The sequence below is a fragment of the Colletotrichum fioriniae genome, assembly GCF_027942845.1.
Source record: "Colletotrichum fioriniae strain IMI 355084 chromosome Unknown scaffold_11, whole genome shotgun sequence".
Taxonomy (NCBI): domain Eukaryota; kingdom Fungi; phylum Ascomycota; class Sordariomycetes; order Glomerellales; family Glomerellaceae; genus Colletotrichum; species Colletotrichum fioriniae.
In genome coordinates, this window is record NW_027076847.1 from 1,056,475 (window position 1) to 1,081,402 (window position 24,928).

Consider the following 24,928-nt stretch of genomic DNA (forward strand, 5'->3'; position numbering starts at 1 on the left):
ATATGAACCCCTGCCAGAGAGAGCACGGAACGACAGGAGCAGAGACTCACTACCGGGTCCCAACTGCTGCACTAGCACGGCACCGCATGGCAAGCATGGCAAGCGTGGCAGGCATGCCAGCAAGGGACCTGAATTTGTCTTAGCCTCACTTGCACGATGGCCTGTCAGCTTTGATTGAGCCTTGCAGTCTGTGACATCATCACGAACCGGTACCTCAGTCCGGAGTTTCTGGACTTTGTCGATTATGGAAGCTGCTCTTGCTGGTAATGTCTTTTTGTAGATACTGCGGTGCATTGCTACCCGAGCAGTTTCCACGTCTCATCTTGATATCGAGATGCGGGAAAGAAGCAGCAGGACAGGGAGAGATGAGAGAAGAAAGTGCGGCAAGACAAGCAACGACAGGCAAGACAAGTCTAGAATCGTTGGATCATGTCGGAGGCAACTCCTTCAAGCTTAAGCGCCTCCAAGACTCCAGCAGATTCATCCCCACTCTGTCAGGTCAGGTTTTGCGATGTCAATATCTGCTGCTTTCTTCTTCTCATTCCGTCTGCTTCACTTCCCGCCAACCTCCGAGATGGCGGGCATGCATGTACTGGGCGGTGCCGTCGCGGCGCTTCTACTGCCCTTGGTTCGGTTTGGCTAAATGCTTAGCAACAGGTGGTCACAACGTCTCTTTCAAGACTCTGTAGGGAAGTACCTGCGCTCATCACTCCACTTTGTGCGCCTTGGAGACTTGTCCCTGGAATTTCACCATTCTGCGAACCCGCATGGTTAATGAACAGACTCCACCCGCCTGTCCAGAGTCAGCGGGGAGCGCTCTGCTACATACGCGATCAGAAGCCCATCCGAGGTGTTTGCTTTCAGCCCAGCCGGCGCATGGCTCGTCTTTCAGACTATCATGAACGAGGTCTTTCGGAATACATGTATTCTGGAGATTACTTACCAACCCCGACTCAGTACTCCTTGCGCTCGACTAGAGGGAGAGACCCTCCCACCAGCGATCGTCATCTGCCACAACTCCCCTGGCGCTGGCGGAACGCTCTCAAGAATTGGACTCCGACTGACGGCGGACGCTTGCTGCTCGTCGTCAGATACAGCGGACATCCACTCTGTTACGCGACGGGCAAGGAAGACGACAGAGATACCCCCCAATGGTGGCCCCATTTCGCAATGTACATGGGAATCTCTATCGCCTCAGAATTAAGGTAGGAGACTAGGATCGGTTTGACATACTCGCTGATCGCCATCGTCCGTTTGCTTTGTCGTTTTACCCATACAACCCTCCGAGGGGTCATCCCGACCCTGTCCATCGGCTTCGCAGCTCCCATTGGGGGAGTGCTGAGCCTCTCTCGTTCAGCTATTCAGCGCCCTCCGCCAGCAATGCGATACTATTTCCGCCATCGACTCAGGCCACTCTCTGGAGCAACCACGTCGGTGCAGCCTTTACGGACGATATAGTGGATGAGTTCCAAGCTTTCGTATCCTGTAGGGGGAGCTTCAGCGCCCGAACGGGATTCAAAGCTGACAGCTGCCCGAGACACCACTTGCGAATCCTCCTCTGCCTTCTTTCTCTTCTCCACCCCTCCTCCAAGCTCCCGCCCTCCTCCTTCATCGGAGTGGCGGAATTCAGGAGATGAGGACGGGGGTTCATGGAGGGAGCTTCATTACGGGTAAATCACACTGGGTACGGAGTAACTGGCTATAGAATACCGCCGAGACTGAGACTTGCTAGAGCCTAGCTAGAGCGTGGCCGCCTCATCTTCTCAACCCGTTGGCTTCCTTCCAATGACCACCTGCCAAAGACAACTTTGGGCCTGCACATCAACAGGGAGCACAGGCATTCATCCAATAGCCGCCATGGGCCAGACACTTCGAGAGGCAAATAGTGAACAGAGGCTCGTTAAGCTCAAATGTCTCGCACAAATGACGGTGGCTCGACCTGAATGCTATACTTCAAGGAGTGCACCAGAAAACTCGGCAATATGCACCATGCAGACCTGGAGCAGAAGGAAGACTAACAGATTTGGAGTCGCGATCTTCAGGCACAGACGGACGGATGAGACACTTGCCCGTCATTGGCCAAGCCACTTCACTCGAGCAATTGCCGCGGGGGGCCACCATACCTCAAATGAAGCCTGCCGTTGGCTTGAGACTCTCGCTTTTGTCCCACAATGTGACGACGACAGAGACAATTGAATCCACAACGGGATCGAGAGTCAGTCTAGACTTTACACTGAAAAGTCCCGACGCCCATTCGCACGGGAATTGCAAGAAACTTTACCGTACCTCACAATGTGATTCTGCCAGCGAATGAGCAGCGGCCGGGTACGCAGCGCCGAGTGCCAATGTTCAAAAGGTGACAGACAGAGGTTCCACGATAGCTACCAAAATGAAACCGATTCCCCAGCTTGACGTGCTTATGTGCGCGCCCAATCGGGGGCACAAAGTTCGGACTGTGTGGGTGGGCTTCCCTATGCGAGGCACACATCGACATGCTCTCCGTGCTTGCAAGGAGATCCCCGTTAGATCGATGAGTACGTTCTGCAGTGCCTGTTAAGTGCAGATTTTCTTCACGTCTTTAGTTACGGACCTTGGCGTCGATACCTGCGAATACTTTTGTTCGTGGGCGATGGCTCGCTTGTACCCGACGAGCTCGTGTGGGACGATTCGCGACGAAGCGGTCAGAGGTGCCAAGTAGATGATGGAGAAGCAAACCCACAGAAGTTCGTCTTTTGAAGGCGGCAGACGAAGCTTGCGGTACATCAAACAAGAACGGGTGTGTGAGGTGCAACATGCGGTGGAAGGGAGAGAGACACACCGTTACTAGCATGACAACAGTATTGGCAGCACTGCAGCACTGCTCAATACGCTGGGCTGGGCAGACAAAAGTCACTTGGCCCCCGGATATTAGTGCAGCGGATTGCCAAGTTGGCACCAAGAGCGGAGAGGCGCAAGTTCCCACCAGGTCCAGCATCATCCCCTGTCGGTGCTGACGACGCCTCGTTGATTACAGGCTCGGCAAGGTGGATCGTGGGACGGCACAAAGGCTCGGATTCGAGAAGGCGAGGGAGAACTTGAGGGCTAATGGGGCCTTGTGTCTCGACTTGGGTCGATTGGGTTGTGGCGTGGCATTCTGGAGTCGCACTGGAGAGCCCGGAGAGAGGGCGTCCCTTTCCTTTCGCGGTTTTACCCTCAATCAGGCCTGGTATGGCGGCTCACTGTTGTCGTCGACTCGTCGGGTCTATGTTTAGTTGTCGGTTGATCGGTTCAGTCTCTCGCCGATTTTGGCCCTGCGCCCCCAACAACTTTTTTTCTGATATTTTCCATTCCCATTCGACTGGAGCGCCAGTCGTCCTCCTGGTCAAGCGCTTTTGCTAGTCGAAGTACTCGAGCCGTTCCTGTCACATTACGCGCGGGTTGTGAAATCCTTCCCGAGTCTGGACTGCATCTGCATGCTCCAAGACCGTAATAAAGGCTCTTGGTGTGTCGGCGAACGGATACAGCGGCACTCTGCCCAGAGTATTCCCCTTTCCTGTCGTGGGATCGCCTTTTCGCAGGCGAATTAGAGGCATTGCAGTCTTGGGAAAGCTGCAAGTCGCTGGAGACATCAAGGTCTTGGTGTTCTTGGTGTGATGGTGCGGCCTTTGATCCTTCGGATGAGGCGGAACTCAGGGGCTTTCTCCCGCCACCGGTTTTCTGTTTTTCGCTGGGTCGAAAGTCCGGGGTTGGAAGGTCGTCGATTCGTCGAACCTTTGCATCGATACCAAGGGCCCAAGCTATTGGCGTAGTTTGTGTCGGTGCCAGGTGGTGCCGCGGTGTTGGTAGTGGTAGTGGGCGACGCATTGTGGCATCTTAATCTGACAAAAAGGTCACCATCCAAAACATCGGATTTTTACGAGCCTCGACATGCTCGTTCGGTCAGATAGATCTCTGCTGTACGAAGAAAGGATGACTAGAACAGAGAACCAGACGGGGGGCGACGCAGCGATTATGTACTGGAGAGGCGGGCAAATACGAGATTCTGGGGGATACGATCTATCCCTTTAGTATTCACCCCTGGATGCCCTCGCCCATCACCATGCTGTTTTGGGCATGTTACGGGTTACGAGCCATTGCTGCTCTGAGGCTTAACACGGTGGCCGAGAAGCCCGGTAGGCGTCAGTTGGAGAAGCACTGCAACATGACTCGGGCGAAGCGATCTCACTGCTCGGGCGGCTTACTAACGCACGTTCTAGGCTCTGTAGGGCCTTGCAGGGCGTACAAGGCGTGAAGGGCGAGTTTGGGGGGCGCTTTGCATTGCGATTTATGGTTAAGTTAAATTTATTGCGGCTCTGGGGATATTGGGGTATTGGCCGAAGGCAGTGTGATTGAGTGGGAGCAGGGCATTGAATGGTCGTGAAGATTGCCGCATGGCAGCTTCGGGTTCAACCTGTGCCGTTAAGACTTTGAGGGCAAGGCTGGAGCGACTCCCATTCATCTCGCACTGCCCAAGAGAACCCGAATAATAAAAGCTCTACGGCAGAACTTGGTTCAGGGAAGTTCGACCGAACATCTAGACAACATGAGCTTGGTTAGTAGCAGCAACGTTCTCATCCACCTCCTGTTCAATCTTCGTGTTGACTGAATTGGGCCGAAGTAGGTTTGCAGTATTGATCTCGTGTCGCTTACCAAAACGCGCGTTGGCTTCACTGAGGTACATAGGAAGCTCTCAGATGTAGGGCACATACACCTACATCACTTGATACTAAACAACGAAGCTCATCGAGTCGAATATTGGGACGCTTTGCAACTTTGCTTCCACTTGTGGATAGGCAAACTCGCTAACATTTATGTCGACGGCTCAAGGACCGGCTAACATCACGACGACTCTCACACAATCAAGCGTCGTATTTGATCGTCAGCCGTGTCGCAAGGTGGGGCTATGCCCGCCCGTCGGAGTTTTGCCAGCCCCTCTCTCTTGACAATGTGTACTCAGATCATATGTGAGATATAAGGGATTATCAATTGCTAGTGAGTTGTTATAGATCCATTTGTTCAACAATTTCACTTTCTACTGTTCATTTGGGCGAAGGATCGCTGGGTATTATCCGTTCATGTGAGAAATACTGTGTCTGTTCACTGCCAGTGATACGAATGCTTACTGGCTTACTCACTCGACATCTCAATTTCACTCAAACGGATCATTTACTCACTCACTCATGCACTTCAAAAGTCATACTCGATGAGTAAATCACACTCATCATTACATGCTTCGAGAAACGTTTTGTAGCCCATAGGTACGATCTGAAGCACCACTCATTATCAAGATTGGATCTTATCTCTTGAGCGCAGCCACAGACGCCGTCCCGACCAGGTCATGGACGGCCGACCAACGCCTTTTTCCCAATCAGGAAGAGACGGTGCATATGCTTGTTTTCTTAGCTCGTTCACATGCGCCGGGCCAGGCGGACAGCCCAGCTGAGGCTACATAGTAGAGCTACCTCGAAGCTAATGAGAGGAAAATCAAGGTGAACGAGTGAGCTTGGTAAGGTACCAGGTACTCCGTACCTTCAGGTGAGGTGATGTAATGAGGGACGACAACCAGGTAGCTGCCAAACAAAGCTAGCAAATTCGATGCTGCCGCCAATGCTAATGCCAATGCCAATGCGAATTGCCAACACCAAACGGGAGAGCACAACCGAATCGTCGACCCCGGACTCACCTCACTTTCCTGTATGTACTGAGTAGGCATTACCTACGTCCTGCCGCTGTCATTCGACGCGAGATAAGCGGGCAGGGTCGAAGGTCTGGTTCCTATCCTTTTTCAGCCCCTCCTGCCAATATTTCCTCAGCTGTTGAGTGAGCAGGCGAGCCGGGCCCAGAACGTGAGGAATGTCACCAAAGACCTGTATCCGTAAGGTAGGCTAGCCTCCTTCCTTCGCAGTGTCTCTCTTTTTTTTCCTCCTTCCTCATCGTCATTTTTTTTTTCCCTCTTCCTTCCATCTGATCTGCTCCACCCACAGACCCCAACCTGCGCCTGCCTCCCCGGTCCCGTCCATTGAGTGAGTGACATTGTAACAGTACCTTAGCTCATCCCGTCGGACCCCATCAGCCATCAACATCGCTTGCTACCGTCGTCCTCCGGTCTGTACTCCGACTTTTTGTTCACCTTTCGTCATTGCATCTACCCATCAAGCTTTCTTGCGATCAAGAAAGTGCTTCTTTTGATCGTTCACGGTCTTTAATCAGCACGTTTGCGCCCACTAATACGAAAATCACATTTTACGTCAAACCACCATCCAAACCTTCCTTTGTCTCACCACATCTACGGCGCAAACGAAATGAGAAACGCTGTTCTTCTCGCTGCCGGCCTGACGGCTGTTCGTCACGCGTCTGCCGCGTATGATTCGACAATCTGCGGCAAGACAAACAAGTTTACGAGCTCAGATACCCAATTCATCTGTACGTGGATCCCCCCATTGACCTTCTGGATGTGACTCCAGATCGTTCAACGACGTCTACCTCCATGTAAAAACACCGTCGCCATAAACGAAGCACAGCTTACTCGCCCTGCACTTTATCGTGGACTAGGCTAATACGAGAAATCTGCAGTCCAGTCAAATGCTTGGAACCCTGTTGGAAATGGCTCCTCATGCGTATCGGTAAGTAATGTGACGTGACGAGCTATCACATCTAGGCTTTAGAGCCTTTCTACACCTCGATGCTCCTATCATGCCCCCTCCTACCCATACCAGACCACCCCGCTCCCATCATCCTGCCTCGGCCCTGCATCCCATCACGAGCTCTATTGTGATTTTCTTCCACCTGCTATTCTCCTCAGCCTTCTACTCCCATGCTCGGAAATCTTGCGCCCTTATGGCCTGACCACATCCACTAACACGATGCTTTTCGCGATGCGCAGGTTGATCAGTCCGTTCCGGCCTTCGACGCCAACTGGAATTGGGAAGATGACAAGAACAACGTCCACTCGTTCCCCCATGTCCGCTTCAACTCCACAAAGCTGCCGACCAAGCTGAGCGCCATCAAGACGATGCGCCTGGCGACCCAATGGACCATGCGCAAAGGCAACCCCGAGAACGACCCTCCTCGTGACTTTGCCGCCACCACCTGGGCGGAGAGCAAAGCCGAGCTCAACGGCGTCGTCGCAAATGCCGCGTGGGATTTCTTTGTCGACAAGAACAAGACCAAGACGTACAACCCCATTGACTCGGAGGCGGAGATTATGATTTGGCTGGGCAAGGTTGGAAACCCGTACCCGCTGATGGGCGATTCCATCCTCACCAATATCACCCTCGGCTCGACAGAGTTGTAAGCATTTTTCCCAGTTCTCCCCCGCTTGCGATCCTTTTCGTATTAGATACCTTGTCACGGTGATGCTAATGTGGTTTTTCTTCTGCAGCTCCCTCTGGTTCGATACCAACCAGCGCAACCAAAAGGTCTTTACCTGGGTTACGCGCGACGGTTCCGACGTCACTCAATTCGACGAAGATATCACGCCGCTGCTCAAGTTCGTTCTGGACTCTGGCGAGATTGACAGCGACTCGTGGCTTGGCCTGGTCGAGTTCGGCTCCGAGGCATGGCACTCACCGGAGAACATCACCTTCAGCGCGGCTCACTTTAGCATGGACCTCGACAACGGCGACAGCGGTTCCAGCAGCGGCAGTGGTAGCGACGACAAGAACGCCGCTGGAAGAGGCGCGCTTTCGGTGTTGGGCCTGGCTTCGGCTTTGGTGCTGTCGCTTTCGGCTTTGGCCATGTAGATTTACATCCTTTTTTGTTTTTGCTACTGCCAATATGTCTACGCATAGACGGAACGGGACGACGGCTTGGAGTACAGCATTTGACTGGTTTATAGATGATATCCAGGGGTTCAAGCAGTAATGGGGTTCAAAATAGCACTAGTTTTGAGGTGGTTGTACCTCGACAGATATTGGACTTAATCAATACCTAATGGCATAGAGAGAGCAGGAGAGCCTTTTCCACGCCCTGAACATACAATTCGTGACCTCAAAGTAATGCAACCAAGTCTTCAATCTAATCTGTGATATTATCATGTTATTGGCTTCATTCTCAAGGAAATTCACACCAGCTACATGTGACCAACAGCAAAGTTAGCCTTGAAGCTCTGGAAGATCTCGGAGCTCGCGCCGATATTTCGGTTAGAGGGGGTCACCAGAAGGAGCGTACCTTACCTGGGCAGTGACACCCTCCTCTGCGAGATCGCTGGTCACACACACACATACACACATGCACGCGCATACGGGCACACCTCCCAATAAGCAGGGCATTCGGATGAGATGGCGGCCTCCCAAGAAGCCAAGCTGGAAAGAGAGCACCATCTAAACATAGCATTACCAATCATCTTCTAAATGGCTTTGCCTCCCTCGCCTCCAGTATCCGTATACATACCAAGCCCCAGCCTCTTCTGAACATCCTCCCAGCCACTGACGGTTGTAATATGGTGAAACGGCTACTCCTTGCCGCTTGGTAGCAAGAGCGTGTGTATGGCGGTCCGATGCGGGCATTAGACGTGAGCAGTAGGGGCATTAGCATGCAGTAAGCTAACGATCGATGCTCGTTGGTCCGCGTTGTTTACTGCCAGCCTGCAGAAGGTAGACAGTTTTCGACGAGCCCTGCTAGGAACGCGTATGGCAATCTCGTTTTCCATAAGTTGGTGGTGGGCAGCATGCAGCTCGGCGCTCGCAAAGGGTCAGTTGCCGGGATATTTCTTTTGATGGGGACAATGTGGCATGGATGATGGATGGGGGTAGGATGGTGTGCACGGTCTTGGCGGAGATGGATGGGAAAGGGGCGGGTTGAGCGGAGCGGGATTGGAGAAGGAGACTGGACTGGTTGGTTTGCGGCTTGCCTCACAGGCCATAGGGACCAACACCATACTGGTGACGGGGATTCAGGTTGACTCTACCTACTCCGTATGTAGGCCGACGGGAAGAGAAAAGGAAATTGTACCAAGACGCTGCGTCATCGAGATCCACGCCTCGGAGAGTGGCCTCAATCCGGGGCAGCAAGATCCGTAGGACAGTCACAGAACAATAGTTCGATATCCACACATGGCGAGAAGCGGCGGGAGAATTGGTGTTGTCGTTTCAATGTTGACGGTGTGAGGAAAAACCAAGGAAGAAAGACCGGGAGCTTATCTGGCGCGCCATTCTTTCGTATTGGCGGCTTGGCGCGCGTGCCGCCATGCCGAAGTAGCCAAGACAACGGGCGGCTTAAACGGCGACGACAACGTAGGTATGGATATGGTGGGCGGAGAGGAGTTAGGGATCGCGGAATATTCGTTTGGTTCCTTTATTCTTGCCGATGATGTGCTGCAGGATAACAACCGAGACGAGAGGTCATTCCAGATCTTACTTTTGGCTCCTTTATTATTTAGCCAGCATTCTGAGGGTTCTTTGAAACCATTGTCACTTTCCAATATGTGCCGCCGTGAGCCTGCGACTATTCGCCACGCCGCAAAAAAGTGCCTTGGTACCGCGCTTCAGCACAGAGTAGAACGCAGCTCAGAACTTCCAAAAAAAAAAACAAAAAAAAAAACCCCCACCCCAATGAAAGCGGAAAATGACCTGTGGATGATGCTGCGACAGCGAAAGCTTCAGCGGGCGACAATGGACTCGAGCCTGGGGTAAATCAGGTCACCCCAGCCGTTCAGCTGACTTTGGCTTGCCATGTCTCGGTATTGGAGAACCGGGTCGACGTGGCGGGTGTGAATCGTCAATATTATGTTCTGCGACTTTGCTAGCTGAGTCGAGACTTTCATTGCCCCCGTGGCATGGTGGATCCCATGGAATTCGTTGTAACAAGGGTGTGGAGGAGTCTTGGGGGCCATAGTTCTAACGGAATGGCGGGATGGAAGAGTCTGAGAGCGAGAACGACAGGCGAAATTATTGAGGAATGCCCCAGTCAGATCAAGAATCGGACCCTCAATGTCGGTAGAGAGAGTCCGGTTGGCGCCGGTACATTCTCTGCTGGCAACGCTTGATCATCCCTTCTCCAAAGAGATCCTGATCGCCAGCGTTCGTTTGAGCCATTGCCAATAGTAAAAGGCTCTATTCGAGACTCTATGACCGGAAAACGACCTTATGAAGCGTCATCGTTGCTCAGGCCAAGCGCGATGTAAGACAAGGATTCGTCAGCGATGTTTGGCGGAGGGGGGACGGGCGGGCGGCGACTGGCAATGCCGCTGCACATTCAGAAAGAAAATGGCGGCGACGGAAACTGCTGAGCCAGGAGCAGAAGAAAGAAACGCTGCAGAAGACAACGGCGAGCTATCCGTCAAACAAGCGAGAGAGCACGCGCCAGCGAATGGGGATGTCGAATTAGTCTCGGAGGTGGATGCTGTCATGGTTTACGCTTATTAGCTTATTGGCGTGGTCAAAACGTATGTGTATGCAGGTATTAGTGGGCGGGCCAAGGAAGAAACGGTCTCGAACTTGTGGCCCAATTGCGTGGTAATGAGCCTCAAAGCCTTGGAGGCTGGAGAAGGTATCGGTTGGCCAGTGAGACAGGATGCGTATGAAAGGGGGGGGGGGGGGGGGGCCGTTGGCGTTGTTTGCATGTGCTGCAGTGGCAATACGAGTAGCGTAATGGTTTTCGGCCGTCAGAGACTTGAGAGGTACGGTAGGTATGCGTTGTTGGTTGGCGTTAGTCATCCGTCATTGGGGCGACGTTGTAGAAGCTGACAAGCCACAGAATGGGCCTTGGAAGTTGGAACAAGCTGAGGGAGACAAAGGAGGCTGGTGTCTCTCTTCATGGTTGCAAAGTCCCAGATCCCAGGACAGCTGAAGGAATGGAGCTTCAGGCAGTCCGGCGACTGCCGATGGTCGATCTGATAGCAACGGCCGCCGTCTCGGGTCTAGTAGGTAGCGTGGTAGTGTGATTAGCAGTGATTCAGTGAATGCCAATCGTGGGCCCATCCCCACCGTGGGCTAGCTCAACGCTTTGTGTTTTTGAGTTCCAAGGTTATCTGCGTAGCGCGGCGGGTCGTCGAAGCTAGCTAGCATGCTGGCAGACGTTGAATCAGAATTTTCTCGATGATGGCAGCACTGGGCAGATTGCAGGTTTGAAAAGGGCCGGCAAGCTTGCTGCTCTTTGAAGGATAGAAGTCGATAGTGCGTGGATGTTTGCGGGATGGTTCGCTGTGTGGTATCGGCATCCCGGTTGATGCTGTCAAATGGCGGTCCAGATTGATGCTCTGACCATCAAAGGTCCGTCCATTTTGACAGGGACAGCCTGCTCGACAGCTGGCAACCCTGCTCTTGCCTTCTTTCCCTGCCGTGGTTGTAGCTCTTTCGTCTTCGATCTCCGTTCTGCGGTGTTCCTTCCTGATTCTTATCCGACATGCTCGGTACACATAGTCTGCGAGCAAGGAGACACAAGTAAAAGCAGGAGCGACAGTCTGACACGGGCAGCAAGGAGTGGGGGTCTATCTAAGGCACCCAGGTACGAATCTCAGAGATATGAACCACGACAGGCAGGCAGGCAGGTGTAACAAAACACCTCAGGCCACAGCAGACGGGAAGGAAGATACCTAGACGAAGTAGCTGCTCATCCGGAAGGCGCCCGACACGATGAGGCGCTGTGGTGGCTGCAGTTCGTGCCGTTCGTGGCTCCTTCCCACAAGTTCCCAGAGCAAGTCGCATGTCGACTTTCCCTCTGGGGCCTTGGCGCCCGTGATGTGGTTGACGCTAGCAGCGCCTGCAGATCTACCCCTGTTCATGATCCGGTACGTACTGCGATAGTCAGCTCATGGTTCCGTTGCGCTTGCCGATAAGGTAGGTAACGTCTTGGCGGCTCTTTCCTGAATCCTCCCAGGTTCATGGGCTTTTTCCAATGTCCATCCATCCCGTCCCATGCTCTGTCACATACCTTGCCTTGTTCTCTGGTGTTTGCGCATGCAAGAATCTTCTGAGTAACTGCCTTGAATTGTTAGTCCAAAGGCGCTGCAAATGCAACGGACAAACCGGGAAAGAAGCCCACGTTTGATGATGCAAGTGGCTTTTCCTTTGCCCACCTGTCTCTCCCGCAACTCCCGCCTGCCTGCCCACCTGCCACCTACCTGTTTTGCGGCTTGCCATGGATAGGTAGCCGGCACAGGACATCTACCTTATTTCCCACAACCCTGCTATGATCTTTTGTATCCTTCTTCTGGGACTGTCACCTGGGATGTATTATCTGACGGCTTCTTTGCCTTCGTAGCTACGTACCTTACTACGTAGTAAGGTACCTTATCTTTCTATCCGAAATGACAGACGCGAACGTTTCCCTCATCGATATTCACAGGCTGCATTGCCCAATCATGTACGAAGTCCACTCCGACCGGCCCCACTCCACTCCGGCGTGGCATCAGATTCTGTTTCCCATCCTCTTCTCATTCCTCATTCTTCCTGACTCTTAGATCCAAGTCATGACTTCTCTCCGCTTTGTTTGTCACTTTTTGCCCAGCTTCTCTTCTTGCCTGTTTCCGTCTGGCCCAGCCTCCTGCCTTCATCCCCCCACACGACTTATTGTACTAGTACTTGACTCCGTAGCCTCGTGAAAATCCTGGAGCCAGGTTGTTTCCCCCCTTAGGCTTCGCGGTTCACCTGCAGTCTGCGGCAACTGTCAACCTCCCATGCAGATTTCGGCCATGGACAATAACCTATGATCATTAGCTTTGAGCTAGCTGTAGCACGCTGCTACGCTGCCATGCCTTACCCTGAGATATTGGGTCCAGCTGCAATGGTGCCGGCTAAGGTCAGTAGGCATTCTGACTCTTTCCCAGCGGTGATGTCACAGCACCTCTCCCACCGGGCCATTGCCAGATTTGCATGCGACGGGAGTCAACACGATCCGTAACCAGGCACCTAAGCGCATGCAGAGAAGAGAGACATGCCCGCAGTGAACCACCTAGCCCTTGCAAACCGCCAAACGGTCCAATGGTCGCTGCATCCCTGCCACGATCCTTTTCACTTGCCCACATAGTAGCCCCGAGTGGACTGGCGACTCGCGGGATATTCATGGCAGGGGCAGAGAAATGTCCATGTCGATTTAGCAGAAGATACCCACGATCCGGACATTATTCAACGAGTGAGCATGGTCATCTTGGAAGTAGGCCGGAGCAGCCCAGCCCAGCCTAGCAATGAGGTACTTACCTACGGGATACCACCATGCTGTAGGTATTCGTGCCTCACTCCGTGGCCGTGATACCGTATTCATATCCTTGCAGGAGGAAGCAAGATGGTGTGTTTACTCCTGCTTCGCCTAAAGTGGCCTGCTACTACGGCTTGCCTTGTCTTCCTCTAAATTCCCTCCAGGCTTTGTATTCCTGTTTCTCGTATGCTCGCGTGTCTGTCTGGAGTATCCGTACACCGTAAGGTAGCCGCGCCTTCCTCTCTCCACGCTGTGGTGAACCTGCCTGTTTGGTCCGCTACATTCACCAGGCCCATTCTAAGGTATCCCAACTTCACCTTGCGCTATCATCACAATCCAATCCCTGTTACTGCCTGTCTTCCCCCCTCCACCTCACCTTACCTCGCCTCTCCTCAGGAACCATTCACCTTCTCCTTCTCCGTCATCCCGCCGTCTGTGTGGCTCAACTTGAACAAAACCTTTCCTCCCTCCGTCCCGCTCGTTGCACCTAGAAGCTAGACGTTGGCTCCTAGTCCTCCGCTGCCATCATCGCGCTACTCTCGCCGCCTCACCCGCTCGCTAGTTCAACTCCACGAGGCTGGTCTACTTTCAATTTTCAGTCACTTGCTTTGACGACATTCGCTGCTCTCTTTTTCTTCCAGCTTCGAGCTCTCGTCACACCCTCCCCCGCGTTCGCTACTGAGAGACCCTACCCTCTACTTCGAGGGAACCTAATGGGAGTACATCGACGCTTGAAGCCATCTTCGTTTGCCTCACCACCCCTTCCGCGCACTCGTTATACTGCCAGCCCGAACCGACTCTCGATCTCCTCTACCAACAGCAATCTTGTCTGAAAGGAGCTTGTGTCGCTCTACAGGAACCTAATACCATAATGTCGCGTCCTTTCACACCACGGGGAGCTTCTCCCGACTCGAGCCTAACGCCCCCGACTAATCCGTTCGGTTCTTACCCGTTCGACACCGACAATGATTCGAGTGCGGCTCCCTCCCTTGCCAGTGACTCGACTTTCACCGTGGTACGTTCATTTGAAGTGCCATTGGCAATGTTTTCCGGCTGGAAGGAAAAGAGACTGACCTCGTCCAGAACGCTGTTGGACAAACACATCCGTACGACACCACAGACAGATCAGGCCAGAGATCAAGCTGGGCCGACTCCTCCCACCACCGTCTAAGCAGACCTGACATCGTAGGTCACTCAACAACCGTATCTTTAAACGTAACTAACAAGCACTAGGAGCCTTCACCGCTGGGCAGAGAAGTTCCAGTCTATAATGAAAAGGGCCATCATCAATCTTCGTCTGAGACGGATATCGAAGCTAGCCATGTCCCGCCTGTCATTTCAGACCCCGAGAAGGCAAAGGAGACGCATACGACCGCACCTCCAGCCTCATCAGGCGAGTCTTTTCCCAAAAGACTTTACGGCCGTTTTCGCGCAACCTACTGCCCCAAGGAAGAGCCGCCTTTGGTCTTGCCGGTATGCCCGAACGACACAGAGAAGCTCAGCTACGTTCACACCAACCGACTGCTTCTCTACATCTTTGGCATCTTCTCTTTCCTCTCGCTCGGCGCCGGAATGTGGCTGTTCGCGCTCTCTGCCCCGGCATTCTATTGGTATGGCGTCTTCGCGGGAGCAATGTGCATTTACTTGTTGATCTCCTACGCCGTCGGAATCATTGGACGAGACTGGGACTACAAGGCTCACTTGGATCTGGTTGAGCGCTTCCCCATTACCGAAGAGAACGCCCCGACTGTCGATATCTACCTCCCCTGCTGTTCCGAGCCCATCGAAATTCTGGAAAACACATACAAGCACATTGTCAACATTGATTGGCCTGCGTCCAAGCTCCAGGTTCACGTCATGGACGACGGCAACTCAGAACCTGTTCGGCTTCTCGCTGAGAAATATGGTTTCAACTACTCCGTCCGCGATGACCGGCCCCGTCTCCGAAAGGCTGGCAACCTGCGATGGACCTTTGCACAAACCAGTGGAGAGTTCTTTGCCATTTTCGATGCCGACTTCTGCCCACGCCCTGACTTTGTTAAGGAATTGATGGTTGAGCACTTGGGCGACGATAAGACGGCTCTTGTTCAAAGCCCTCAGTACTTCCGCGTCACTGACGACCAAACTTGGGTCGAGCAGGGTGCGGGCGCCACTCAGGAGCTGTTCTACCGTGTTGTGCAGGTCAACCGTAACAGATGGGGAGCCTCAATCTGCGTCGGCAGCAACGCTCTTTACCGTCGTGAGTCTCTTGTCGAGGTTGGCGGAACAGCCGAAATCGGTTTCTCCGAGGATGTTCACACTGGGTAAGTTCAATTCAACCAATTTGCAAGAGCTTTGGCTAATAATTCACAGTTTCGGTGCGGTTGACCGCGGCTGGAAGGTCAAGTACATCCCTCTCTGCCTCGCCACCGGTGTTTGCCCCAACTCTCCTCGCGCCTTCTTCTCCCAGCAAATGCGATGGGCTCGTGGTTCTACGACTCTTCTTACCAACGGCCACTTCTGGGTCTCGAATCTCACCCTCATGCAGAAGATCTGCTACCTATCAGGTTTGTACTTCTCCTTCACAGCGACCCAGCGTCCTGTCATCCATCTAACCACACGCAGGCTTCTTGTACTACGCTGCGGTTTCGCTCAACATCTTCCTCGCTCCTATTGCCGGCACTCTTCTCCTTGCTATCCGCCCTGAATGGTTCAAGTTCTGGAACCTGGCTTTTGCTATCCCTTCAATCCTATACGGTGTCATCCTCATGCGTTGCTGGGCCAAGGCCAAATATGGTTTCAACGTGCAGCATGCCATGACGGTCCAGAGCTACGCCTACCTCACCGCTATCAAGGACCGTCTCTTCAACATTGAGCTTCTCTGGGCTGCCTCTGGCGACTCCAAGGCCCACAAGAGCAACAAGTACCGCAACATGCGCCTTCTTTGCATCATCTGGACCCTCATTGTCACTGGTGCCATGGTCGGTGTCGTCACATGGCGCCTTGTCACTGGCTTCACCTGGTACCATCCCTTGCCACTAATCATCATCAACGTCTACAACCTGTTCATCAACCACTACTTCATGTTCTGCAACTGGTAGAATCCTCCCGGTGTCCAGGCATGCGAGTGTTGTGAAAACGAGAAAGAGGTGTTTGTTATTAAAAGCTTGCATTATACATGGACAAATGGAGTCAAGACATTTGATTTTTTGCGATTGAGATGATGGAGGTAGCATTGACGGTTTTACCCGTATGGAAACGGCCTTATACCATGGACATAGACGCAAGCACACAAGCCTGCCTGCACACACAGCTTCCACAGCATACATACAGTGGGTACTCTTGTATATCACGGTGGATAGAGTAATCGTGGAGGTACCCTGGCAGCGCTGCTGCCTTGCATAATCATAGTAAATAGTAATACTTGTACGAAGAATTTGCAATTTCCTTCATCCTCTCAAAGTAATTGGGTGGCTTCAAGTTTTAGTGATGAGTCTTGGCGGATTGCCTGCTGTCCCTAGTTCGCCTGCTCGTATTCGGCTGTCCCGCGTGCCCGTCTTCACAAGCTTACGGTCACAACAATTCATCCGGGTCAAACCTAACACCTCGCGTGATGAGGGACCCCCGCTATTCACATGCTTCCACAAACCTTCGGGATTGTCGTGGTTCTCGATCATGGTCTCAATCTGGGTTCCATCCGGATCCTTGTAGTACAGGCTCGTCGTTACGCCGTGATTGAGACAGAGATGTGGTTCTATCCCACCCGCTTTGCCGGCGCAGTACATGCGGGCTAGATCGGTGAGGGAAACGAATTTCAGGGGGATGTGGTCGAGTCCCGTGGGTGGTGGCGGGTTGTTGGAGGTGATGGGGGCGGTGATGTCATCGGAAGAAGAAGAGGAGAAGGAGGATGAGGGAGTAGTTGAGCTTGTTGAAGAAGGGTTGTGGATGATCGCGAGGTGGTGGTGTTTTTTGTCCCAGGTTAGGACGGAGAAGTGGTTGTTTTGGAGGACGACTTGGGCGTTGAGGAAGGATTTGTAGAATGTGATTAAGGGAATTGGGCTTGGGTTTTGGATTCCCAGGTGGACTATTTCGATTGGAGATGGGTTTGGAGATAATGATTGAAGAGTTGTTTGCGGTGTCATTTTGAGTATGTTAGGTTGTTTGTTCAGTTTTGAGGTTTTGGTGATTTGGTTCTATCCTGAGAGATGATAGTTTTCTCGAGAATTAGTTGAGATGATCAGGCTTAGGTTTAATGTGGTTCTATTTAAGGATATAAAGATGGAATTTCTTTTATAAATGTCTTGGGGATCCATAAATGGTGAAATCGATAAATATAATTATGGGAGGTCGCTCTCCGTAGTGAGTATCAGAGCGGGTTTCAAAGCACTGGGGGAATCTTTCTTCGGAGGTTTGGTTAGGTTAGGGGTATCGAATCAAAAGTCAATATACGAAATTCCGACAGCCCTGGGCCTTTCTAATAGCGTGCTTCTAGATCAAGGTAATCCTTTGCGTTAGTAGATCTTCTATCAGCCTTCTTAGAGTAGACGCATTTTCCCGATATTTGTTCCTCATCTCATTCCACTGTTCCAGCGAATTTGCTGCTGGGTGCGTCAACGTAGCCCAACCGACTCGCTTATAACAACCGCTGTTCTGTTCTTTTTGGACATGGATAGCACTAATATCGAGCGAAGAATCGTGGTCCGCGGCGAGAGGAATGAGGCAGCCGGAAAGTTCTGCTGGAGTAATATCCTGTATAGAAGATCCGCCGTCCGATCTGTACAATGAAACAAATAAGTGATCCAGATTTTTCATGACGGCGTCGTACGGGTCAGGATACAAATGATCAAATGGCGGAGAAAATGGCACATTGCCCGATTCAAAGGACGCGACAGTACGGGCTTGATAAGCGGTAAGCAAAGGGCTTGCGTCTAGAAGGGGAGCCATCAATGTGACTGTCGCCTCTACGCAGTCGGCCATATGGCTTGGACCTCGGTTGGTAACTTTGACATCCTCGACTCGCGTACACCTCAGGGATATGTAGACTTTCGACGACCAACGGACTTGGTAAGGTGATGAAGCCCATGACCAGGACGGATAGCGGGCGATCCGTGATTTTCGAGCCCTGTGGCTGTCCTGTACGTTCCAGAGAAGATCGAGAAGGAGAGTCTTCTCCCACAAGCCCACCAAGTACCGATCGCCGAGTCGTAAATCTTGCATTTGTTTGGCTAGCCCAGATAGGGCAGCCATTTTGTCATCCCCCTGCTGAGTCGAAGCCGCGAGTATTCATTCACGGTCCGATACCACAGGTACTGTGGGTGTTTCTCAAGGATACCGTATGGAGTATAAGGATAGGCCATCCCGTTCCATCCATCTTCGCTGGTCAAGGTTTTGTCGTTGTCCATGCTCTCGCTTTTCTGAGAATCTTGGCAGACCCAGATCACTTCCTCGGCACAGAAGTGCAGTACGCGTGGTGAGAGTCGCATCTCCTGATATGCCCATCCACGACTCAAAAGTGGCCAGTCTGGGCTCGTTCCTATCTCATACTCATCCGACATGAGTGGGAGTTTGGGAAGTTTATGACGAATATATGTATCATTGTATCCTGGCAAGAGCTTTGACATGTATTCGTCGCTTGTGTTCCTGAAACAGCCACCAGATGCGTCGCTGGCATTTGTTGCTGCGATTGTGAAATATGCATTTGCATAAATATTAGCCATTTGCGCAGCCTGTTCCGTCCAATCTGCTTCGGAATCCTGTATAATGCACATTGCATCGATCCATATATAGGAGACGTCCAGACGGCGACAGATTGTTATTGCATCCTTGAATGTTGCATTGAGTTGATTCCAGGATATGTCTCTCTGGTGATCTCCGATGGTCTCTTTGGTGGTTTTGGTAATTTGGGTACCCTTACCCCAACAATAGCTTAGGCATGCATAACGTTGCTGGTCAACGTTCTCCCGCAGAATGACTTGATTCTTGCTCATCTGGAGAAGTCTCTTGGGCGAAGCTTGTTGATGATGGGGTTGCTTGCTCTTTTCGTAACAAGACTTGTGACTTGAAGTGCACTCATTGAGCCAACCCTTAATAGCCCTGAAAGTTGTCTCGGAGCTTGTGCTTCCCGGAAGGTGGGCGGCGATCTTCTTCGATTGTAACGGATTTTCTTCATGGCCTACGGAATCATTGATCAGCCGTGGGAACACAGACGAACATCATGGCACAATAGACCTTCTCCTGCAAGATTAGATACCTGATGGAAATTACTGCCTGGAGTGCTTAGGATGGAGTGATTTACCATCTGTAGTGAATACGTCAACCCTTGCTTCTTTGTACAGCTCCTCAGAAAAGACTTCATAGTAGTTGCCTTGTCGAATAAAAATTCGGTCGACCTGCTTTGTATCAAACGGAGCCAATCTGACACATTGATCGATGAAGACGCACTGAGAGCAGCCGTCTTGTATACCCTGCCGGAGGTCCTCCCACGTAACAGTGCTTATTGGCCACTTCCCTTCGTTGCAGAACCGACAAGCCATGATGATTCGCGGTGCTGGAGATTCAGATGAGTAAGAGCAATACGCAATAGTCTCGCATTAGCTCTCGGACGGACTTTTATTAAGAGGCTCTAAGCTGATTGTACTTTACGGGGATTTACAAAGTGAATAAGTCTATGAGCGCTGAGATCTTCACCTCAGGCCGTGGAGTTGCTAATGATGTATGAGTCGATGCACTTGTTTTCCATCATCTCCTCTATCTAGATATATTGCTTACCCCTCATCACCGGGAACTCAGGAATGTCTCAGGCAGATGTGTCTTCTTGGCGCACCAATCAAAGGTACACACGTAGCTCATGTCGACAGCAAGTCTCAAGTCGCATTGAACAAAACAGACAAGACCTTCGGAGAATTCGCTAGCATTATGGTTTTGAACGTATGTAGCTCTTCCATAAATTGAGCAAGGTCGTAAAACATCTACATCTGTAGGTGCCGCTCCTGGCTCAAGTACAGAATCGAGCGTCATGCAGGTCAATCCACCTCTGCAGAAGCTCCAATATTGAGCTATTACTAAGCCTCGCCTGACATCCTGCCTTGCCTGCTTATGTCGGGCACAGCTTGTGGCGCAGGCGTCGAAAGTATAATTAGATTCAGGCAGCTTAGACAAGACTCTTACTCAGCGACTCAGCAGCTTCGCCCACATCATTCTTGGTGGCTTTCTCAGTTTTTCCAAGAATACTGTTGGTGTAACCGAGAAAGTACGCTACCTGTAAGCAGGGCGATATAATGTCTCAGAAGAAGACGGAAACGTATGGGACACTTCTTTAGTCATGTGACGTGGCGTTAGGTAGATGCTCAGAAAGGCCTCTTTCGATGGAGGCCCCCTGTCAAATACATAAGATCAATCTCTTGGAGAACGTGAGCCGGAGAATTTCAGCTTCTTGCTATCACGGAAAAGCTACGCCTGAGACGAAAGAAATCAACCGTTCACTGCACTGCCACCAATTAATTGATCGAAACCTTCGTAATGATCCGATTACATTGGTTCACCGTTCACGGAGTCTATCTCCTCACTCAATTTGCTTTCATGATGGCCGGCATCGCGGCCTTTGTATCAATGCCATTGGAATTCCATCACCCGATGCCTCCCGTGATTCCATGGGGATCCTCTGCTCTAGTGCGTCAACTTTCTCGTTCCCTCCCCTCGTGAATTTGGAATATTTTTAGAATAGTTGCTTACCAATGAAATACTTCCAGAGCTGTTTTTCACTCTTCGTGAACACACTCATTTTGTCCGCAATCTCTTCGTCTCAACGGCCGAACACCTTGATGACCGAAGAGAGCCGTCTGAATAGCCGCCGCGTCATACTCCTCATCAGCGCCTTATTTGCTGCGGGATTCGCCGCGGCGGACTGGTCTTTTGCCTCATCATTTCGAACGTATGGATCGACTGGCCTCGAAAAGGCGGCCGGCGGTGTAGCTGGGGTGGCTTCGTACGTGAAAAGCTACCTGATTCCCACTCTTTGATCTGGATACAGACTAACCAACTTGTGTAGAGTTGTCGCGCTCGCTGCTGTTGTAGTGGATATCTGGAAAATCTGCGAAGATGCTTCAGAGGCTCGGGCTTCTGAATTATTTGACCGAGAGCAGCTTGCTGATGTAGAGCCATATACTGATAGTTGAAAGCTTATGGGGGTAATGAAGGGCTTTGATATGTTTATCTCCGCAAAATCAACTCTATGAAACACATACATCTTTCTTCGATATCTTCTTCCTCGCTAGTTCCAGGATGAAATCCAGGAAGCACGCTACATGCGCTGAATGATCCTTGTCTCCTCGTGGAGTAACAGACGCGAAAAGGACCTGCTCAGATATGCGAGTCTATTTACATACCCTCTCGCGTTAGGGATGCAAAAGTGATGACTCAAAACATGACTGTTATCTTGCACCACAGTAATGGGACATTTGGGGCTGAATACCGTCTGTGGAGTATGGGTGCGGCAAATACCCTGAAAACCAACAGCCTGACTGTGAATAAAGAACTCGCGGACGTATATTAGTAAGCGAAGGAATGGCCGACGTGGAATGTCTTACAGCCAAATCAGGTCTCAACATGCGATTCGTTGAGCCAAGAAAGTCAGCCCGACTCTGCCGCAAAGTAATAAAGCCTCCCATGTGTTCAGAGGGGCACTGCGCGTGATCTACATGATATCGAAGGGATGATGACTTGAAAATCGAAAACCGACCTTTCTGAGCCACTTCAGCCTCGCAAAGGATGATGTCGTGGTTATTTCAAGGACGGAAGAAAGATGACGGCTTTTCCACTATCGAAGACTTCGGTGATCTGGACGGACAAAAAAAGTGCCGAGGCTGCAAACAGATCCGGGCTCTCTTCGATTTCCAGAGGCGTCATAACATTCTACCACCCAAGGCTGTGGTTTTCCACGAAGATTATGCCTCTCTCGACAGATGTGCTCAGCTCTGCGTCACTTGCCGTATTTTTCGCCAGGCTCTGCTTCTCGAAGGCGTGGATTCCGGCCATGCTGCTTTATTAGAGCATTCTTCAGGGTCGATTTGCGCGAAATTGGTCGATGAGGATAGTGGCTTTGCGATACAAATACACGTCAAGGAAGATGGAGAAGGCAGGATTCCCATGGCAATGGTTCGCTGCGCACCGATAATGGACACGAAGCCTCCTATGAAGCTGTCGAAGAATTCAAAGGACGACATCATCTTTCAACAGATTAAAGGTTGGCTCCGCGGGTGTGAACAGTGTCACATTGACTGCGGAAACCTCGCATTTTCGGACCGCAGGCCTACGCGGCTTCTTCACCTTCTCGCTGACTCACAAGCACAGTTGGTCGATAGCGAGAGTCTAGTTGCGAACGGAAAGGCCACTCGTTATGCGGCACTGAGCTATTGCTGGGGCACCGGCACGTTCAGTGCGGATGAAAACGAGCTAGTCGAACAGGGACAGACGATGATGTCTAACTTGAAAAGTCGATACCGACCGTTTGACACCGAGAATCTTCCAAGTACGGTCCGCGATGCTATAAGAATCACCCGGCGATTAAGCGACCCAGAGAACGGACTTGAGCTATGCTTCCTCTGGGTTGACTCGCTGTGCATCATCCAGGATGACGTTCAAGACAAGGAGATGGAGATACACCGTATGCAGGAGGTCTACGGCAACGCCGCTCTCACCATTTGTGCAACAATGACGATCAAGGCCACGCAGCCGTTGCTGATGCCGCGTCTCGCGTGGTCAAAGCAAGTCAAGCCATGTCGCATCGGCAATTCCTGGCTTACCGTGAACCCTACGGCGCCTGCTAGTCTCCGCTCAAGAGCCCCGCTGTCTCTTCGTGCATGGACACTTCAAGAGGAGCATTTGTCCCCGCGGCTGCTTTTCTGGGGTGGCCAGCAATTCAGCTGGGCATGTGGACGTGGCGAGTACATTGAGCAGACATCTTCTCCTAACTCTCCTCAACCTTCTACCACTCACATAGGCAAATTCCTTGCTGAGTGTCGCATATCGGAACACAAGGAGATCTGGCTTGTATGGAACTCCATCGTAGAGTCATACACGGCTCGGAGCCTGAGTAATCCGGCAGATCGGTTCAACGCGTTGGCAGGACTAGCGACGCGGTACTTGACCGCTATTTCCGGGTACAACGAGTATTTGGCGGGTTTATGGCGGGAAACATTTGCGCAGGATCTCTTGTGGCGCGTCTCTAAACCACCAGGGCTTGATATAGGATGGCCACGCACGGTAGGAGCCCCGAGCTGGTCTTGGGCGAGTCTTCCTATCGGTCTGGGGGCTCGCATGTGGCACGAATTCGAGATGCCGGCCAATATGGAGCTGCTCGGTGACGTGGCCAGTGTCAATACCGAGGCATCAGAGGCGGTGGCTCAAGGGTCCAGTTTGAGTCGTGTCCGTGTCCGAGGGCTTCTGAGAAATCTTTGGAGCCCCGGATCACAGCTTCGGGAGTGGGACGACATTTGTGTCTGCGTGGACGGAGTCAACAAGTTCAGCTTTGGTTCCAACCCGGGCCAGGATGTCCACGCGGTCGATCGCCTCACGGGTAGCTTAGTTGCATATGAGGCGCGGAAACAAGAGATCGTCGCCGGGTTGGACTACTGCAGGCTCGCGGAGGACATTAATGAGGGACTGTTATTGGAGGTTCACTGTCTTGCCATATCCGAGCATGCTATGCTTCTCCTGCGCCATCAGAATGCCACGAAGGCTTTCCAGCGAATAGGCATTGGCTTTGGATATCGACGGGATTTCTTTAGAGGGTTGAAGAAGTTGGAAATTATTTTAGAATAAACAAGCATGATAGCGAGAAACGCATCAACTTTCAATTTGGAGTGGCGTGATGTTCATCAAAATTCACTTTCGAGTTCTTGATTCATATCGGAAACCCACTGTATGCGAGGATGTCAAGTAGCAGAGCACCGGCCTGATGAAGGTAAGCTGATGACTTATTATGAGTTCAGACCCATAAAATTTGACCGAAAGGCTACAACATGAATCCCTGACTCGGCCCTGAGCATCACAAGGATGTGTGTGAGCCAGGGGACCCCACACGTCCTCATTGCCTTGTTTGAGCCTATTGCCTCTCTTGGCAGTCTCACGCAGACACTCCAGTCCCATCATCTTCCAAACATTTCCGCTCTCAACGGCCGCTAGCCCTTGGCATGGTGGATAATCGATATGAGTTCGTCCGTCTGTTGGCAGACCACTTCCACTTCTGTAATCGCATCTTCCGGAATGCTACTATTGTGAAGGCTCCAGCTAGTGAATGGCATTTGATCAACCAGGAGACTTTGGCTAATCCCAAGAGAAACAGCACCGCCATCGACCTCCTCCGCCACATTCCCTACGTGCCGAGCATGACCTTTTTTACGCGCCTATCGTCATGAAATACACCCCTATTATCCACTATCGCCATGAGGACATCCAGAAGAAAATCTGCGACGGCAAAATCGAAGGCACCGCTGCGCCTTACACTGGCCGAGACCCCCCCGATCCCGCCTTCGTGCGTCGGCATCGCAACCTGCAGGGGTAAGAGTGGCTACCAAGTCATCCTAGATACCGACGACGGCTACATCTACTGGGGCGACCCGAAAGGGCAGCACGATGAGCCCGCGCCCGAGCTGAACAGCACTCTGGCACGGTTCGCGGGTGATGGGCCAACGAATGGCGTAACGAGTTCAACGTGTATGAGCCGGCTGACTTTTTCACTATCTGCAAGGAGAGGTTCCGGGAAATGAACTGGATTGGGCTTGGTTCATGGGATATGTCC

The 24,928-nt window shown here is 51.9% G+C and overlaps 3 protein-coding genes across 3 annotated transcripts; all 3 read left to right on the forward strand.

The window, feature by feature from the left end:
* Positions 1 to 6,320: 6,320 nt before the first annotated feature.
* Positions 6,321 to 7,760, forward strand: N0V96_008918 (uncharacterized protein; the record flags this gene model as incomplete). Its single annotated transcript, XM_053188857.2, has 4 exons — positions 6,321 to 6,441; positions 6,592 to 6,641; positions 6,902 to 7,308; positions 7,400 to 7,760. 4 exons carry the CDS (start codon positions 6,321 to 6,323, stop codon positions 7,758 to 7,760), a joined length of 939 nt encoding a protein of 312 aa, XP_053053623.2.
* A 6,263-nt stretch (positions 7,761 to 14,023) lies between these two features.
* Positions 14,024 to 16,232, forward strand: N0V96_008919 (uncharacterized protein; the record flags this gene model as incomplete). The annotated part of the gene is made up of 5 exons (XM_065758491.1): positions 14,024 to 14,167; positions 14,236 to 14,337; positions 14,386 to 15,455; positions 15,505 to 15,698; positions 15,757 to 16,232. The coding sequence occupies 5 exons, from the start codon at positions 14,024 to 14,026 to the stop codon at positions 16,230 to 16,232; spliced, it is 1,986 nt and encodes a 661-aa protein (XP_065612884.1).
* Positions 16,233 to 22,281: 6,049 nt separating this feature from the next.
* On the forward strand, positions 22,282 to 23,949 carry N0V96_008920 (uncharacterized protein; the record flags this gene model as incomplete). Its single annotated transcript, XM_053188859.2, has 1 exon — positions 22,282 to 23,949. One exon carries the CDS (start codon positions 22,282 to 22,284, stop codon positions 23,947 to 23,949), a length of 1,668 nt encoding a protein of 555 aa, XP_053053625.2.
* Positions 23,950 to 24,928: the final 979 nt, after the last annotated feature.